Here is a 17,956-nt window from a genome sequence, read left to right as displayed (position 1 = left end):
CACTTTCAGCAGGACCAGAAAAATCAATTTTAGTGTCATGAATTGTTGTGTTTTCACTTCCATTTTAACCATTTCACTACTGTAGATGAGTAAATGAGTTGGGGGGGGATGACATTATTCAGAGGGGTAAACCACTACACAGGCATTCACAAATGGAAGATCATCTCTTCACAAAACCATCTCTTCTCCACATTCACATATATCAATTTTGTTTTGGTGGCTATGCTTGAATGAAAAACAATGAAAATGGCTTGTTAGAGAAAACCCATCCAAATAGAAATAGCAATATCCCCTTATTAAAATATATACATTTCTTGGCTACACATAATTTTGACAGGGAGACTCATTCCTCTATTAAATATAAACGAAGCATGGACAGTTAACTGTGTATTTTACACAGTGATATTTCAGTTGCATTTCATAAAACTCAGGCTGGCTTTGGAATGAATAATTTACCCAATTAGACTTTTTTCCTGTTTTTTTTCCCCTCCATTTTTAATGGATCCTGGCTCTCCTCTTATCTATCTTACTGGTTTAGAAATGGAAATAATCCTATTAGAAGCCAGGTGTGCACTATGAGTGCAAAACTGGTATCAATTTTTTTCAGAATGAGGAGGAAAATATCCTCAGGTTAATCACAGGTTTCCAAGCTGATTTGTGTTATCTGGATTTCATGTAATGCTAATGTCCAAAAACTGAATGAGTTTGGCAGTCTGTTGGTACAGGCTCTAGGCAGGAAGTGTGAAGCTTGGCTGTGTTTGGTCGCTGTATTCTGGTGAGACTGATTCTGGTGCTGCTTTTGCTGTGTTTGAGCCTTCTTTGGGCTTAATTTTGTTATAGATTGTAAATTACTTTGAATTATGATTCAGTGGGGGTTCAGATGGGTAAGAGCAGGCTGAATTCTCCTTTGAAGATGATGGAATCAGTGGAACTGTGAAAACAACACAGATTTTATATAAATAACTTAAATTCGGGTATGGGCTTCCCACTTTTAATTTACAAATCAGTGACACTGTGGTTGCTAAGTACATGGCAGAGGAATCTTGTCTTCCTCTCATCACTTCATTCACAAGGAGAATTCCCAGATTACGTCATCCAGGGACATTTTTTACCTTATATCATTCTAGTGCTTCTGGATGAAGGCTTGCAAATGTTACAGCTATGCAACACCTCCGTGAGGAAAACTGCAGAATTTCACAGGTAGGGAAAACACTGGTGTAGACACAGGGATAAGTTTCTGTGGTGAACATATTACTTAGTGTCAGCTGATCCATGGTAATGGTTTCTGCATGCGTTCATAAAAAGCGAAATAATTAGGGTGAGTGCTCTTTTAATGCAGGTAAAATGATCCTGAATTATCTTCCCTTTGCTATGGGCTAAAAGTATGTACACATATATACTGGAGATCAGATGACATCTCTAACTTGTTTGTGTGCCTGAGCCCTGGAGCGCAAAGAGAGAAAATTGCTGGTCTGAGCTTGTGCAGCCTCTGCAGAGAGCCCAGAGGTCCTGCCTTTGCGCTTCTAATCCCCTCTGTCCTCTCACAAGAACATTAACTTCAGTACTAGATGGAAGCTGGAGTCATGAGTTTAATCTTCATTTTGTTTAGGGATCACGTAACCGAAGGGCACAGGGGAAACAACAATGACATCAATATAAACTAACAAGATAATCTTCATCTTCAAACTGGGTTGGCAGAGTAATATGAATGGAAAAGGACAATCTGTATGCTTTACTTCTGGCATTTATCTCTGTGTAGGTTTCCTAATTTATCCAGCCTCTGGGTTGAGGTGGGGGACCTCCTGTTTTTAGAAACTAACAACAAAATTGGAAATTCAGCAAAATCTGGAAGAAATGGCTCTGGATTGGTGAATAATTAGACGCTTCTGAGATTTATAGCTCAGAATTTGGTTTCAAAGAGGCTTTGCTATACATCATACACTAATTCAAACATCGCTGTCACTTTTGGGGTCGTTCATTAGCATGTTATTTGTTAATCACTCTTCTCATTGTCTCTTGTTTTCAAATCAAATGCAGGTTCCAGAGCCTTGTGTTACACATCCATTAGTTCTCACTTGCCTTCTGAAAATCCACACAGTGGGAATCAGTAGTTCCACACAGCTCTAGTGACAGGAACAATTGTCACAAGAAAGAAAACGAAGCAACAAAGTGGAAGAGCTCCTTTAACCAGCTTCTGATTAGCTCTGAAGTAATTTCCTGTCAGTGTACTCATTTGCAAAAGACAGAGTGTGTTAGCACTGCTCATAAAACCCATGCACATCTCCTACCCAGAACATCTGAGGACACTGTGCCTGCATTCCCTTGGTTCTCTCCCCTCCTTGTATATTGCATATTATTAGGTTTTATTTCTATTTATTGCTCAGGTGAAAGAAACCCCAAATCTGTATTGGGTTTGCATGGCAAGGTTTTGGTAGCGGGGGTGGCCTCTGTGAAAGCTGTTAGAAGCTTCTTCCACATCTGATGAAGCCAAAATCAGCGGGCTCTAAGATGGACCTGCTGCTGGAGCAGGGGAAGAGTGTGAGGAGTCCTTCCCCTGCAGAGGAAGGAGGCAACATGTGATGAACTGACCACAGTTCCCATTCTCCATCCCCTGTACTGCTGGAGGGGAAGGGGTAGAGAAAATCAAGAGTAAACTCAAGCCTGATAAGGGAGGTGTAAGGAGAAGGTGTTTTAAGATTTGGTTTTATTTCTCATATCCTTCTCTGATTTGATTGGTAATAAAGTAAACTAATTTCCCCAAGTTGGGTCTGGTTTGCCCATGATGATAATTGGTGAGTGATTTCTCCCTGTTCTTAACCCATTTTAACAGCCATAAGAGCTCACCCACATGGAAGAACAGGAGCTCTCTATCTAAAATATGGTATTTCATAGAGTGCGGCAGATTATTATTATTTTTTAATTGAAATCAACATTTTTTTAAGAAAACTAAAATCTCTAAATCCAAATATCCAAAGGAAAGGAGTCCACACACCTTCTTTTCTTATTCCATCTACTCATCTGTGGAACATCTTGTCCGTCAATCAATGGTCCTCATGGCATTGTCTCTAAAGGGACTGAAGTGTCTCCATAATTGTGGCAAAGATATTTTAACCTGGCTTATTTTATAACTTGGTACTGACATCCTGGGACCCTGCTGGCACACACAGAAACCAAGGAATGTCATGCTGTGCCACTTGTTCACACATTGCTGGGCTGAGCTGGGGAGGATTTGTCTTAACGTTTGCCTAAAGCACTTGATCAGTGAAGGTTCTGCAGGGTATAATGATCGTCACCTGAAACAAGTCCTTGGCCAAGACTGGAGTGTTCTATTGTTCATTTAACTGCTTCTTAGGAGATTAGGGTTTTTTCTCTGCTCTGTGATTGCTTCATTGACATCAGCAAAGAAAAGTGTGTGCACATTGCCTCTTCAGTATGCCTCTGCGCGCTACTGAGCTCTGTAAGCATCTGTCTTGTGCCCAGAGACCAAGGTTCATGTTCCTGCTTCAAAAATCCTTAGTTACCCATTCAAAGGGAAAAAGCTCCTGCTTTTTAGAGACATTGAAAAGACCCACATCAGAATAAAGTACTTATTTGAGAGGTAAAAAACTTTATTTAATGTCCCCAAATTGGAAAGACAAGATCTAACCTTTGTCTTCTGCATATCAAGTAATTTTCTCCACTGTCAGCCTTTAAACCACCCTGGAGTGATGCCTCTTGGACCAAAAATGCCATTCTGGGGTTAGGAAAACTGAAGTGAAATAGCTGCATCCTTAAAAAGAAGTTTGTGTTGGATTAAGTCACGTTTTCATATTGAAAATATTTTGCTGGAAAACTCTCATCTAACCCTCTACTCAACTTCTATACCTGCTCCTCCTTGTTTACCGAGTCCTTTGATACCATTCAGCTGAAGCTAAAAGTGGACTCTGTGCCCTCCTAGGAATTTGAGCTACAACTACAACTGTACTACACGTGTCTTGTGGACCGGGCTCTGTTACACTATACTTGTATTCAGAGATAGGCAGATGTGAATCACTGCAGTGGCCTTTGGAGCAAACTCTCCCCCAAACTTGTGGAGGTGGCTTTCCTCCCTGGCCTTTGCTGCGCAGCCATGGGATGCCCCCGTGGGGGTTATCCCTGCACTGCCTATGGACACAGCGGCTGCCACTCAGGAGAGCCACTGGGGCTGGAAGCCGAAAGCCGTCCTCGGGCCGGGTGAAGCCGCTCCACCTGTCCCTCATGCCGGGTGTATCTTCCGTTCGTTGTCAGCACTCGTTAAGACCGAGGGCATCTCCCTCTGCTCTGCCTTCTCTGGGTCTCCGATTTCACTGGAGCGGAGTCAAAGGGAGACGAGTCCACGCGGGGTCTGGAACGGATCAGCAGGTCAGCTGGGAATGCCTGTCAGGCAGCCAGCCTGCTCCCTCCCTTCTCCCTGGCTTTCTTTGAGGTTTGTAGCTCTTCTGCTTTCTTGTTGCTATTGCCACCCTCCCCGCACTCCCCCTGCCACACACCAAGCACCCAGACCTTTCCTGAGCACTTTACTTAATCCCTGGGATTCTTTATATAGGGATTAATCTTCTCGTCACAGTGGGAGAGCTCGGAGGGAGGGGGTACATTTATCTCTCCTGCTGAGGTCTAGAGTTGCATTGCTGTGATTATTGGTGGTAGCAGTGTGCCTGTGTCTGGGGATCTGTGTTTAGCTTCTTCGTTTCTTAAACGGCGCAGGGGCAGCAGCAAGGCAAGTTGGCAGCTTTGCTTTCTCGCTGCATTGTGTCTGCTGCTAGAAAGAGGGAGTGTGAGTGGGGAGCAGCATGGCAGAACAAGAAGCCAGTGGCTTGCAAGTCCTTCTCTCCACCCTCCAGGTAAGAACAGCTTGAACTAATGAGAGAGGCGCTTGGGCTTGTTTTCCTCTTTAATTCACCAGCAGCGACTTGTTGGGCTGAGGTTGTTCGTACAAGATCCACGCTGGCTTGTCTCTAAACGCATCTAAACGCAGGAGTCCTGACCTGCACCTCCCACCCCAAAAAGCCTTTCTGAGATGAAGTTTCACTATTCAGAGGTGAATGCTGGCAATTACTGCTATGCATCAATCACCGATGAGGGCAGAGGCTCGGCTCCCCACATCTCGCTGCGTGCAGAGGGGGAGCAAGGGAGGTGTGAGGAATAGCCTGCTTTGCAATGAATGGGACCTGACAGCGCTGTCAGTCTGTGAGGAGGCAAGACCAGTGCATGCCACTACTCTGAGGGCTGAGGGGGGAGAGTAAACAGATCTGCCTGGAAGAAGCAAGTTCTTCCCTGTCAAATTGACTTCACCAGGACCCTTAAGCACTCATGGGGAAGTGACAAAAACTCTACAAGTTGAGATCAATGAGGCACTGGGTGTGCTCCGTGAATGCTCCTGAGGAGCAGAGGAAAGTGTCCCAGCCCAGGATCATACCTGTTGGGCAATCTCAGCTGCAGGATGAAGGAGAGGCATCTCTTCCTCTGCCTGTAGGTGATCCCCGTGGTTCTGCTTTTCCCCAGCATGGATGCGCTCCTCTTGGTTTTGCAGTATGTCTAAGTTGAGGCATGAACTACCTTAATAAATGGCATGTGTGTTTTGGTAAGGAACCCATGCTTTCGTAAGCCATCATTTTGTCATGAGGGGTGGGCAAGAATTGCTTTGTCAAGCTGCTTGCATAGAAAGCACTTTTTAGAGAGTTATGGTGAAATGATGGTTGTCTGCTCTGTTCAGAGCATGACAGCAGCATCCACTTACTGCAACGTGTGCTGGTGAAACCTCACACATTGCAGAAGCAGAAAATGAGGGATAGGGCGTGTAAACCAGACTTACCCACCCGGATCAGCCCAAAGATCCATACCTTTCAGACTTGGAAGGTCACTGACCAGCCGCAAGTGCGTAGAGGAGGTTATAAACCCCCATGATATGCAATTGGCTTCACAACTATAGTTGTGGGTCTGATCAGTCTTGGCATTTGGATTCAAGCTTATGTAACTGTCAACAACTTCAATTTCTTATACTATTGTGAAACTCTGCTTTGCCCTCTATGGCAACCTATAGCAGTGAGCTCTGCAGGTAAATGGGCGCACTGAAGAGAACTTTCCTACTGTCCTTTTATTTTCAGGCCGTGTAACTTGCTTGTCCTGTGTTCTTACAGCTTATTTAATACATATTTTGTGCTAGGTCATATTTTTGCTGTATTGAAGTTACAGTTCTCTCCCCATTACTTTGGCCGATTGAATGCTGAGCGTACATCTCCTTTTTTTCTTATGCTCTAACATTAACTGTCCTGCTTCTCTCTGAATAATCTGGAACAGAACTGGACAAGGCCCAGGATTAAACTGGAAGCTGTAGTTTTGAAATCACATACATGATTCATTGACAAATGAAATAGATAGGAATGCTGCAGGTGAAATTGGTGATGGCATTGGTAAACCACAAGGTAGAACAGTACTCAACCCTAGTATTACAGATCTAACCTTGGTACAATACCCTTGTTTCCAAAAGTTCTGTATTCACTTAGAGAAGAGCAAAAGGCTTGCTTGCTGTATTTTCAATTGAATGCAGAGGTCTGAGTGCTAGAGGACAGAATGTAGGTGGTTGATGACAATAACAACACCCCTACGATCTGATTCACATCCTTCTCCTACCTCCAGCCAAAACATTACCACCACAACTCTGTAGCACCATCACCTATCTCTGCTACAAAAATCAGGTGATAAAATCACCTTTACTTGGCACAGTTGGAAAGCACTGGCCTGGGAAATAATACTTGTGTTGATGTTTGCTTTTGCTGCTACCATCTCTCCACACTTCGTTATTTTCTGCAACAGCTGTCCCAAACATGGCTGTTTTGTTTTTGTGTCCTGCTGGCCTGTCAGTGCTGGTTCATAATCTTTTATTGGGCATGAAGAACATGTCGGCTGCATACAGCAAGCTATTCTGCAGGATATTACTGTGCATTTTCCATTTCTGTTAACATATAATACTGCTTTGTATGCAGAAAGCTTTCAGGTGAACAATGAAGGAACATTTAGCCGTGAAGCCAGTCTTTATGAACCTAAGAATAAAAACATCCTTTCTCCTTCAGTCACTCACACAGGGTGAAATGTCTTCCTCCCTTTCAAGCACTGACACAGATTATTACCCTTAGCTGGATGAATGTCCCCACCTGAGATAGTGTCTATCACCTTCAGCCAAGGGAATGGCTCTCCCATCTCCTCCTGGCATAGACTCTTTTACTTCTAATCTCGCGGACTGGCTTTGCTAAGGGTGGTGTCAAGCAGAACAAAACTGGAACACCGTGGACTTCATAACTGAACTCGTGCTCTAGTCAAGGAAAGAAACACATTTAGTTTCTGAGTTCTTCAACACTGTTCCCAGTGCGATAAAGGAGCGTGATCCTCCAAAGACAGCTCAAAAGTGCAGCGTGTTACAGATGTTCAGAAAAGTGACAAGGTGAAAGGCAAAAAAACTGCTTTCAAAGTGCAGCTGCATTTTGTCACCAAAGTGTCACTGCAGGCAAGACGTGACATTTCAGATCTCTGGGTAAAAAGTGCTTCATTGCTTACACGGTGCAGCTTTAAAATGTGAATTTCAGATGTAAGAAAAGCCTCTCGCTGTCTCACAGGGTTTGTGTTGGTGTGGCAGAGATGAGCCTTTAGAGGAGTTTGCTGTAGTTTGTCATTTTGCTTTTAACCCTGTCACCTTCTTTGCTCTCTCTTCTTGACTCTCCCACTTCAATGTGCTCCTACATTATCACTGCCCATCCCTCTGGCTTGGATGGTGTTACCCGGTTCTGTTCCCATCTCTTACTGCGTGCCATTGACCTCCTCACCTCGCATCCAGCTCTGCTGTCTTTCATACGAGGACCCTGCAGTATCTAGACCAAGGCTGGGTTGGTCACTAGCACTCACCCTGCTCCTTGGCCACAGTGTGGCAGATACAACCAACCTCCCCGTGTATGGTTTTTGATCGGGGATAAAAGGCTGACGTTCCATTTTACAGGCAGCCTCCTAATGCAAAATCCCAGAGAGACTTGGGATTAGGTCTCTTGTTTATTTTAATGCCAGGAGGAGGTATCTGGGTGTTAGTTAAAAGCAGCTGCTAGTTGCTAAGAGGAACAACAGAAAACTGAAGCCACCATCTTTCACTGTGTCCCAGACTAGTGAATCCCTTTAGACTGTACAGCATCCTAGTTCCTTCTCCTGCTTGTCCTGGCCCTCATCTCATTTCACCCTCTAAGCAGCTAGCTAAATAAGAAGCATTTTGATTCTTTCCCTGCTTACTCCCTGCTTTCCTCCTTGCTTGCGAGGCCCAGGCAAGAGACTGCCTTTGTTATCACTGAGAACATCTCCTTATTCCATGGCAGCATCTATCGTGTCGCTTGAGGACTCCCAGATTTCCTGTTGGCTCTCAGCATGTTTTTCACATGCTTCCTGAAGTCACAGTCCCCGTTCACATATTCTGCAAAGCTGGCAACCCCTGGGGCTGTTGGCAGATCTTTGGCTCAAACTGTGTCCTACTATGCTGGACACATAGCGCGCACAGGTTCCCAAACACTATGGTTTGAAAGGAAAGAGGTGAAAATCTTATGTATCAGTGGAGGATGTTGTTTGTGTAAAGGGATTTCTCTCTGAATGGCTGTAGTACCCAGCAGGGAACAGATACGAGTTCCACTGTTTGCTAACTTGAACCTCTCTGTTCCTTTGCTCTGCCTCTTTTGAGCTGTTTTGCTGGCTGGCTGACAAGGTAGTTCTATTGTTATCCTAAAGACAAGTGGGAAGATATCTATGCTGCTTCAGTGACAATGAATATAAACATATTGTGCAAAATGTTTTTGTCTCCTCTGCATCCTTGTACTCATTCTGTCAGCAGAGCTGCTGAGATTCCTGGCATTGAGCAAAATAGGTGCAAAAAATCCCAGGAGTTGCTCAGCAAGCAGCGTGCCCACTGGTTTAGGTTGGGAACGGAAGGGCTGGAAGTTTGGAACTGTGGTTTTGGGAGGCAGCTCGGCAGGCAGAACTTAGTGTAATAGCCTTAGAGGGAACAAAAATCAACACAAAACCAGATGGCCGTTTTTATGTGGTTCATTAACTGAGTTTTACTGAGATTGTTGTACCCAAGGTGAACAGCAGCAGACTTAGTGTCCTCCTATTGCTCACAAATATTATTCTAGCTTTGGAGCTGCAGGAGTAGTGCAGTCAGGGCAGTGAGACACTTGGATATAGAGTTCAAGGGGAAAACCCTTCATGGGGAAACACTGTGAGCTCCAGCAGCTCTTTCATGTCTCTGCTGCCAAAGCCACTTATGCTGCATGAGCCTGTTTTCTGCTTTAACTGTGGAAGAAAAGGAGTAATTCTGTGCAAACAATCCTATAGAGGTAATGCAGGCACCCACCCCAGCTTGTTTTTCCCACCTCAGCTGTCATCTCTTCCCTGACCAAGGAAAACCTAAAGGTAACCCAGAACCTTTCCTTACAATCCTTGGCTCACCACCACGGGGCACTGCTAAGTAAGAAAGAAGAAAGTAGGCTAGCATGCATGCATTAACCCCAAATTCCTGCCCGGCCACAGAAGAAATAGTGAGGTTTGGCACTCTCGTGAATCAGTGCAGAACACTAAAAGCCCTCAGAGGAAGCTGAAGCACGTCTTGGATGCTGCTGAAACCCTTCCATCAGTTGAGCTGGGACCAGGATTTCACTCCGTGTCCCCAGGCTGGCTGCAGCTGTTTCTCTGAACACAATGCCAGCTCCTCTGAAAATGCCTCCCATTGGGTTATGCAGAATTTGCTGCAACTGAATTAATGAGAATTCAGGACCTCGGGGTGCAAAATGTGCCAGGAGACTGTTTGGAGTGGCAGCAAGTATGGCTGGGCCGAGCAATAGAGTGTTGCAATCTGTATCTCAGCAGAACAGGAGTGGGCTTCAGTCTGCCTTCTGCTGCCTTGCCTTGGATGGCTTGTGCTTTGAGGACAAATGAGATTGTCATGAATGTTCCTGGAGACCTCTTTCTGCCTTCTTGCAGAAATGCAAATGTGACAGGGTGGCCATGTTGCCAAATCAGTTGACTGGAGGTCGGGAGAAATGGATTATAACCCTCTGCATCTGCGTTATTAATGTGTAAAATGGATAATAATCCCTCCATGCCTCGCATCAGTGTTAGAGAAATCAGGCAATGAACAGTGGGAAAAGAATTATCTGAAGTTCTGGTGACAACACATTAAAAACCTTGAGGAGTAAATGAATAATTAGTTTTCAGTGCAGGGCTGGATTCCGTGCGATAAATAATGCACAGAACCACATGCTAAATGATGAGGACACAAAGCTGTAAGGGGTGGTTTTCCTAGCAGCAGGCATTGCTCATCCTGGAGCAGAGGTTTTGTGAAATAAAACAAGTTATCATGAAATTAAAAAACGCAGTTACTCCAGGGGGGAAAATGAAACATCATGAATGCTTTAACACTGCTGCTTCTTGGCTGCCGAGGGCCTGAGTTTGTGCTCATGGCCAGGCTGCTTCACTTGGGCTATTTGGATGTAATATAATGGCACATTATACCATGTCAAACAGCTTTATGCTGTGTATTTTTGTGTAACTGCTGCATTATAGACACAAACGCACATTAAAATACATAATGTAAGGAGATATATGCATTTTTTTAAATGCTTGTCTTTCACATATGGTATAAAAATATATTCAAATGCATCTGCTTATCTAGCTATAAGTCAAGAATAATTATTAGTGGTTATCTAGCTTCCATAGGGGTTTTTGTATGCCTATAGATTTATTTATATATTACATCACTATTTTGATGTCAATGGAAAATTTCCACCTTCTCCTTTTTTCCTGCTTCAATAATCTCCCTCTGTGAATTATATGAAGAGATGTTCTCATACAGAGAGGTGTTTGCTTGAATAGACCTTCCTTGTATTTCTTCGTATAACATAATCATATTTTCAGTGTATTATGCTGCATTTTGTGGTGGTGGCTCTGAGATCCTTTCAACACATTTTCCTGTCCAATACATCGGTCCAGTCCTTTTGGCTTTATACACAATGGGGAAAAACTGTCTGTGGTAGAAAATATGATCATGAACATCTTTGAATTAAAGTTTATTTTGTTACATTTAGCAAAAAATCACAGAAAAAAAGTTGTATTGAAAAATGTATGGGCTGATAATGGTTAACTTTAGCAGTGTCTACTGACACCAGCAGAGGGTTTACTGATGTGTGTTAAAAGGAAGAAAAGCATTTCATACATGTACCGGGAATTTAAGACATGGGGAGGGATTTTTTTGTCCCTTGGTCTGGGATTGCAGTGTTGAAAATTGCCCCTGGAGTTGTTGCTATCGTAGGAATGCTTCCTCTGTGTGAACATTCCTGTTTGTGCCAGGCTAGATAACATGACATGTATCATCACTATTCTTGCAATGAAATTTAGAGTGGATTTATACCTCTGGAAGTGCAGGTAAAAGCCCCTCCTTCTGCAGGAGGAGTCAGTGGGAAGTGCAGAAGCAGGGCAGTGTTTGCTAGTAGCTGCTCATGGAACAAGCTATGCTCCTAATGAGACATGGCCTTCTCTGTGTATGTTAGGGTTGATGTATGCACACCTGAGAACCTCAGTCTCTGAATACCCTAAATCCATAGACCACGTGCCCACATATGTCGTTGGGCTCTGCCAGACTCCAGCCTTGTGACTATGTTCTTCTCACCACATCAGGATAGAAAATAATTCCCTCTTGCCTTTCCCTGTTCTTTTAATAAGCACTTGTCTCACAGATAGTCTATGTGCACCTGTTTGCCTACAGGGCCCAATGGGCCATAGGATAAAGGTGCTGATGCATTAGCTGGGGCCATTCTGCATGCTCATCTCCTCAGGAAAGGATGAGGAGCTGTTGTTCTTGGGCAAAGCAGGCTGATTTCAGTCCTCAGGGAATTGTGAGGCCAGAATGTGCCTGGGAATGGGTGAGATGTGCCTTGCAAGGGAGCTACAACCTTCTCCCAAGGAAACCAGGAACAGTGCAAAGTAATCTCACTGGACAGCTTCCCTTCTCCCCATTGGCAAAACCAAATTTGCTGCAGGAGGTGAGGAACAAGCATTAGTTGGGAACCATATGGTATGTTCTCATATAACTAAATTGTCCAGCTCAGTTGCCAAACTGATGGTGGGTCACCAGTGCCTGCAATCCTGGAAGCTATGAGTGCACCAGAAAGCACTACTGCGCTGCTGTTTCAGAAGAGATGGTTTAATTCAGAAAAGGCAGCTTAATTAAAGATGACTTTGAGGCAAGAACATCAATCCAAACCACCCTCAAATATTTGTAGACATTTTCTGTTATAATTTAAAAAAAATACATATAATTCTTATTTTTTTCTAATAGTTTCATCTTTGTGAGAAGTTGACCTAGACACAGTCTGTGTGCATTCTTTGGGTGAAGATTCAAATCTCCAAGAACTGGATAATCTTCTGTGTTTTCATAAAGGGAAAACAATTTATCTTAGTACAGCTTGGAAAAGAAAAGTCAATGTGATGAAGAATGCCCCTTAAAATAAGGGAAATCCAGTCATTCTCCTCCACAGGTCAATGGAGACACACCATATTCATTTCCATACTTAGTAATTCCTTTGGATCTGTTGCACTGTTATAGCCTTCTACTGAGTAGAGCTTACCATATTATAAATATGGAATATATTATAAATATGGAATATAGTCATGGAGGGCTATGTCCTTTTTAGGAAAGACAGGCCAGCCAGGAGGGGTGGTGGGGTTGCTCTTTATGTGCGGGAGGAACTACAATGCACCGAGTTCTGTCTGGGGACAGATGATGAGCGAGTTGAGAGTCTGTGGGTGAGAATTAAGGGGCAGGCTGGCAGGGGCGATACTGTTGTAGGTGTCTGTTACAGACCCCCAGATCAGGGTGAGGAAGTTTCTACAGGCAGCTGAGAGAGGCCTCACAGTCACAGGCCGTGGTCGTCATGGGGGATTTTAACTTCCCTGATGTTTGCTGGAAGGACCACTCGGCAACCCAGCCGCAGTCCAGGAGGTTCCTCCAGTGTGTGGATGATAACTTCCTCCTGCAAATGGTGGATGAGCCGACCAGGAGAGGAGCGCTGCTGGATCTCATCCTCACTAACAAGGAGGGTCTGGTTGAAGCAGTAAGGGTAGAGGGCTGCCTTGGTTGCAGCGACCACGAGATGGTGAAGTTCAGGATCTTGTGTGGTAGGACTAGTAGAATACCAAGTAGAATTGCAGCCCTGGACTTTAGCAGGGCAAACTTTGGCCTTTTCAAGCAATTGCTAGGGGAAATCCCATGGGCAAGGCTGCTTGAAGGAAAAGGGGCCCAAGATAGTTGGTTGACATTCAAGGACTGCTTTTTCCGTGCTCAAGATCGGAGCATCCCGACACGTAGGAAGTCAAGGAAGAGGGCCAAGAGACCTGTGTGGCTAAATAGGGAATTGCTGGGTATGCTCAAGTGGAAGAGGAGAGTTTACAGGTCATGGAAGGAGGGGCTGGCCACTTGGGAGGAATATAAGGCTGCTGCTAGGGGATGTAGGAAGGCAGCTAGGAGGACTAAGGCTTCCTTAGAATTAAACCTGGCAAGAAGGGTCAAGGACAGCAAAAAGAGCTTTTTCAAGTACATGGCAGACAAAACTAACACCAGAGGCAATGTAGGCCCACTGATGAACGGGATGGGTGCCCTGGTGACAGAAGATGCAGAGATGGCAGAGTTACTGAATGCCTTCTTTGTCTCTGTCTACTCTGCTGCAGGCAGTCCTGAAGAGCCCTATACCCCTGAGACCTTAGATGAAGTCAGGTCGACGGAGCGACTTGCCTTAGTCGATGAGGAATGGGTTAGAGATCAGTTGAGCAATCTGGACGTCCATAAATCCATGGGTCCAGATGGGATGCACCCGCGGGTGCTGAGGGAACTGGCGGAAGTCATTGCTAGACCACTCGCCATCATCTTTACCAAGTCCTGGGAAACGGGAGAGGTGCCTGAGGACTGGAGGAAGGCAAATGTCACTCCGGTCTTCAAAAAGGGCAAGAAGGAGGACCCGGGTAACTATAGACCAGTCAGCCTCACCTCCATCCCTGGGAAAGTGATGGAACACCTTGTCCTTGGTGCCATCTTAAAGCATATCAAGGATAAGAGGGTTATGAGGGGCAGTCAACATGGCTTCACCAGGGGGAAATCATGTTTGACCAATCTCTTAGCCTTTTATGAGGAAATAACACGGTGGATGGATGATGGCAGAGCGGTGGATGTGGTCTACCTTGACTTCAGCAAAGCCTTTGACACAGTCTCCCACAGCATCCTCACGGCTAAATTGAGGAAGTGTGGAATGACCAGGTAGTGAGGTGGACTGCGAACTGGCTGAAGGAGAGAAGCCAGAGAGTTGTAGTCTATGGGGCTGAGTCTAGTTGGAGGCCTGTAACTAGTGGAGTGCCTCAAGGGTCAGTACTGGGACCGGTATTATTTAATATATTCATCAATGATTTAGATGAGGGAATTGAGTGTACTATCAGCAAGTTTGCTGATGACACTAAGCTGGGAGGAGTGGCTGACACGCCAGAAGGCTGTGCTGCCATCCAGCGAGACCTGGACAGGCTGGAGAGTTGGGCAGGGAATAACGGGATGAAATATAACAAGGGAAAGTGTAGAGTCCTGCATCTGGGCAGGAACAACCCCAGGTTCCAGTATAGGTTGGGGAACGACCTGCTAGAGAGCAGTGTAGGGGAGAGGGACCTGGGGGTCCTAGTGGACGACAGGATGACCATGAGCCAACACTGTGCCCTTGTGGCTAAGAAGGCCAATGGCATCCTGGGATGTATTAGAAGGGCGGTGGTTAGTAGGTCGAGAGAGGTCCTCCTTCCCCTCTACTCTGCCCTGGTGAGACCCCATCTGGATTATTGTGTCCAGTTCTGGGCCCCTCAGTTCAAGAAGGACAGGGAGCTGCTGGAGAGAGTCCAGCGCAGGGCAACCAAGATGATTAAGGGAGTGGAGCATCTCCCTTATGAGGAAAGACTGAGGGAGCTGGGTCTCTATAGTTTGGAGGAGACTGAGGGGTGACCTTATAAGTGTCTATAAATATATAAAGGGGGAGTGTCACGAGGATGGAGCCAGGCTCTACTCAGTGGCAAACAATGATAGGACAAGGGGTAATGGGTACAAACTGGAACACAAGAGGTTCCACTTAAACTTGAGAAGGAACTTCTTCTCAGTGAGGGTGACGGAACACTGGAACAGGCTGCCCAGGGAGGTTGTGGAGTCTCCTTCCCTGGAGACATTCAAAGCCCGCCTGGACACATTCCTGTGTAACGTTATCTAGGTGTTCCTGCTCTGGCAGGGGGATTGGACTAGATGATCTTTTGAGGTCCCTTCCAATCTCCAGCATACTGTGATACTGTGATACTGTGATAAAGAAATCAAGGTTTCAGAAATCAAGATTTGTCACTGATTTCATAGGATGTCTTCTAGAAAGGACAAAGATAACATAAGAGAGATACTTCTGGCCACAGGCACTACTAAGCTACAAAAAAGAGAATCAATGTTTTAAACCAGCTATTGATTGATAGGTTAACATTTGCTTGACAAGAAATTCCATGAGCAAAGCTAAACCTCCTTTCCTTAAGGGGTTTAGAGAACAAGGCTGGGTTTTTTTTTCTCCTCGTGGTCTGTTCTGGAAGAACACAGCCCTATTCATAAAAGGTGCTGTAGGTTGAGGTGGAATTACTGAGAATGGCAAAACTTTCATGATGATTCGCATTAGAAAATTGAGTAATTCTGGCATGGAAGTCCTGTGGGAGAAATAACTACTCTACCAAAGAAATCTGGGCTTTTTTCCCTCTTTCAACAAGTGATGCTTTGAAACTGAAAAGTGTATTTTTCTGACACTAGAGCCATGGAAGCACCACAGCATCGTGTTTTACTGCAATTAACTTCTGTGGAGTCTTTTATGCACATTAATTTTTGGTGTAATTTATAGACAAAGGCTTCCCACTGGGCCCAATGGGAATTTGATCCCTGTAGTAAACAGAGACAAACTCTTCTCCCCTGGGCCCATCTGCTCTGCTGCACTCTCTGCTACCTATTCCCTTCCTGTCAAATGGGAGAATGATGGTGTATTTATGGCTAAAGCAGGAGTCCTGGGCTTTATTTCAGGACTGTTACAAACTCCTTAAAATTTATTTAATGTCTGTGCCTCCAGATTTATCCATTTGGTCCGTAAATGGGGATAAATCTCATCTGTCAAGTTAAGGCAAAAGGAGTCTTAGTTTACCTTGTTTCCCATATGAAAGGGTGGTACAACTTAGTCCATGAGCAGACGACGCTGATGCAGCCTGGGTGAAATCAGTGCAATGCCTGTCATCCTCTGCTATCCTCAGTTTTCCTACAGGATCTTGCTGAAAGGCCAAAATAGCAGATTTACAGTGAAGATAAAGTTGGTCCTCCTTTTTATTCAGGATTAACCTGGCAAGCAAGGAGCATGACAGGGAGAGAAAGAGATCCTTCCATAAGCAGTTTGCTTGGCATGGTGAATGCCCACCTGTCTGCACTGCAAAGAGGGGAGGAGAGAGAATGGCACACCTGACCTTTCCCTATGATTAAAATGCTGATCTGATGAAGTCAGAGGAACAAACTGAACTACCTCTCTCGACCCCCCATTTTTCCAGGAATAAACCAGTGCCATCCACATGGAGGCAGTTTCTGGTGACTCTAAGGGAAAGCAGCATTTGCGCCCTGATTCATCTGGCCTCCTCTTGGGAAAACTTGTTGCTTTTGAGTGGCCTCTTGCCCTGTGCTAAAGTTCTGCAAGTGGGGAGAGAACTAGTGATGAAAAATGAGATCCAGAATGTGTGCCTGGTTCTGTCACTTTTGCCAATCTCACTTCCAATAGGGCTAAGGTCATTTGATCTCCCCATAATGCACAGAGATTTCAAGGGACAGCTGGAAGCAGAGATGCATTAAAACAACTTGCCCTCTGGGATGAAAATCATGTGTATGAGCCGTTTGTTTCCAAAGCTCCTGCAGCAGTGGCAGTATCTTCCTGTCTGCAGGCTCTGGAGGGATTTGTCTAAAAGGTGGTTGTCTGAGTGGATGGCTCATCAAACAGCTGGAAATCTTCCTAGCTGGGTTCCATGCTGTGTCCTAACAAAGCCTGTAGAGCACTGCTACACCGGCAGGTCTCTTTGAGAACATGCTTAAAATAAATAGGACACAAAACCTGCTTTTTGGTGGTCTCTCCATGCTGGCAATGGGTGCATAGATCAAATCTCCTACTGGGTACTCACTGAAGAACTCAGCTTTCTGTCAGAGGTCAGCCCACCATGACACGAGGACTGCATTTGCTCGCATCTAAGTGAGGCAAGAGTGGGTCTATGGAGGTCCCTCCCATTGCTATCCCAGCAGCAGACAAACACATGGCTCCTGCCAAAGGTTCCCTCTTTTCACAAGAGTCCTATGCCATCACATGCTCAGCCCATTCCTGTGTGTCTCAGGAGAGACAACTCATGGAATTTGGTGTAGAGGAGGGCATTTCAGGGGACACTGTGCTTCTTGCCTCCTGGGTCAGGATGTGCTGGGTCAATGTTGCCTCTCAGACGTCTACTGCAGCTCCACTGCAGAAGAACCAGAGAAAGACACTGGTTGGAGTAAGGAATCTCACTCATCTCTCACTTCACAATATCCCTGATCTTCATTAGCCTGGATGCTCAGGAGCCTCTGAGAGGACTGAACTTGTATTTTAAACTTAACTCCTGTCACATTTTCCTGGAGCACGAACACAGCAGTGGGCTCATTCACTGCCTTTTAGCTTGACTGACCAGCACTTAGCTTGCAAGTGCTTCTGAGCAGTAACAAGGACTGAATAAAGCCCCAGACATATCTTCCTTTAACATTAAGGCATTGGTTTACTGCTACGGGATGTCTTGCACTAGGTGAAGACTAAAGAAGAAGCTT

At 45.0% G+C, this 17,956-nt stretch overlaps 1 protein-coding gene across 2 annotated transcripts in view; it reads left to right on the top strand.

Annotated features, from left to right (window-relative positions):
• The first annotated feature begins 4,722 nt into the window (after nucleotides 1-4,722).
• AGBL1 (AGBL carboxypeptidase 1) overlaps nucleotides 4,723-17,956 on the top strand; it is a 287,819-nt gene continuing 274,585 nt past the window's right edge. The window contains exon 1 of one of the 2 annotated variants that reach the window (XM_062630805.1): nucleotides 4,723-4,859. In XM_062630805.1, coding sequence (XP_062486789.1) covers nucleotides 4,809-4,859 — 51 coding nt within the window. In that variant the 5' untranslated portion in view covers nucleotides 4,723-4,808. The remainder of the gene's footprint in view (nucleotides 4,860-17,956) is intronic. The other variant, XM_062630796.1, reaches the window with a different exon arrangement.

Source organism: Pezoporus occidentalis, unplaced genomic scaffold (genome assembly GCF_034315485.1).
Source record: "Pezoporus occidentalis ecotype Australia unplaced genomic scaffold, CSIRO_AGI_Poc_V1 ctg11, whole genome shotgun sequence".
Taxonomy (NCBI): Eukaryota; Metazoa; Chordata; class Aves; order Psittaciformes; family Psittacidae; genus Pezoporus; species Pezoporus occidentalis.
The sequence above is the reverse complement of the archived record's forward strand: the minus strand, read 5'-3'. Positions and strand labels throughout refer to the sequence as shown.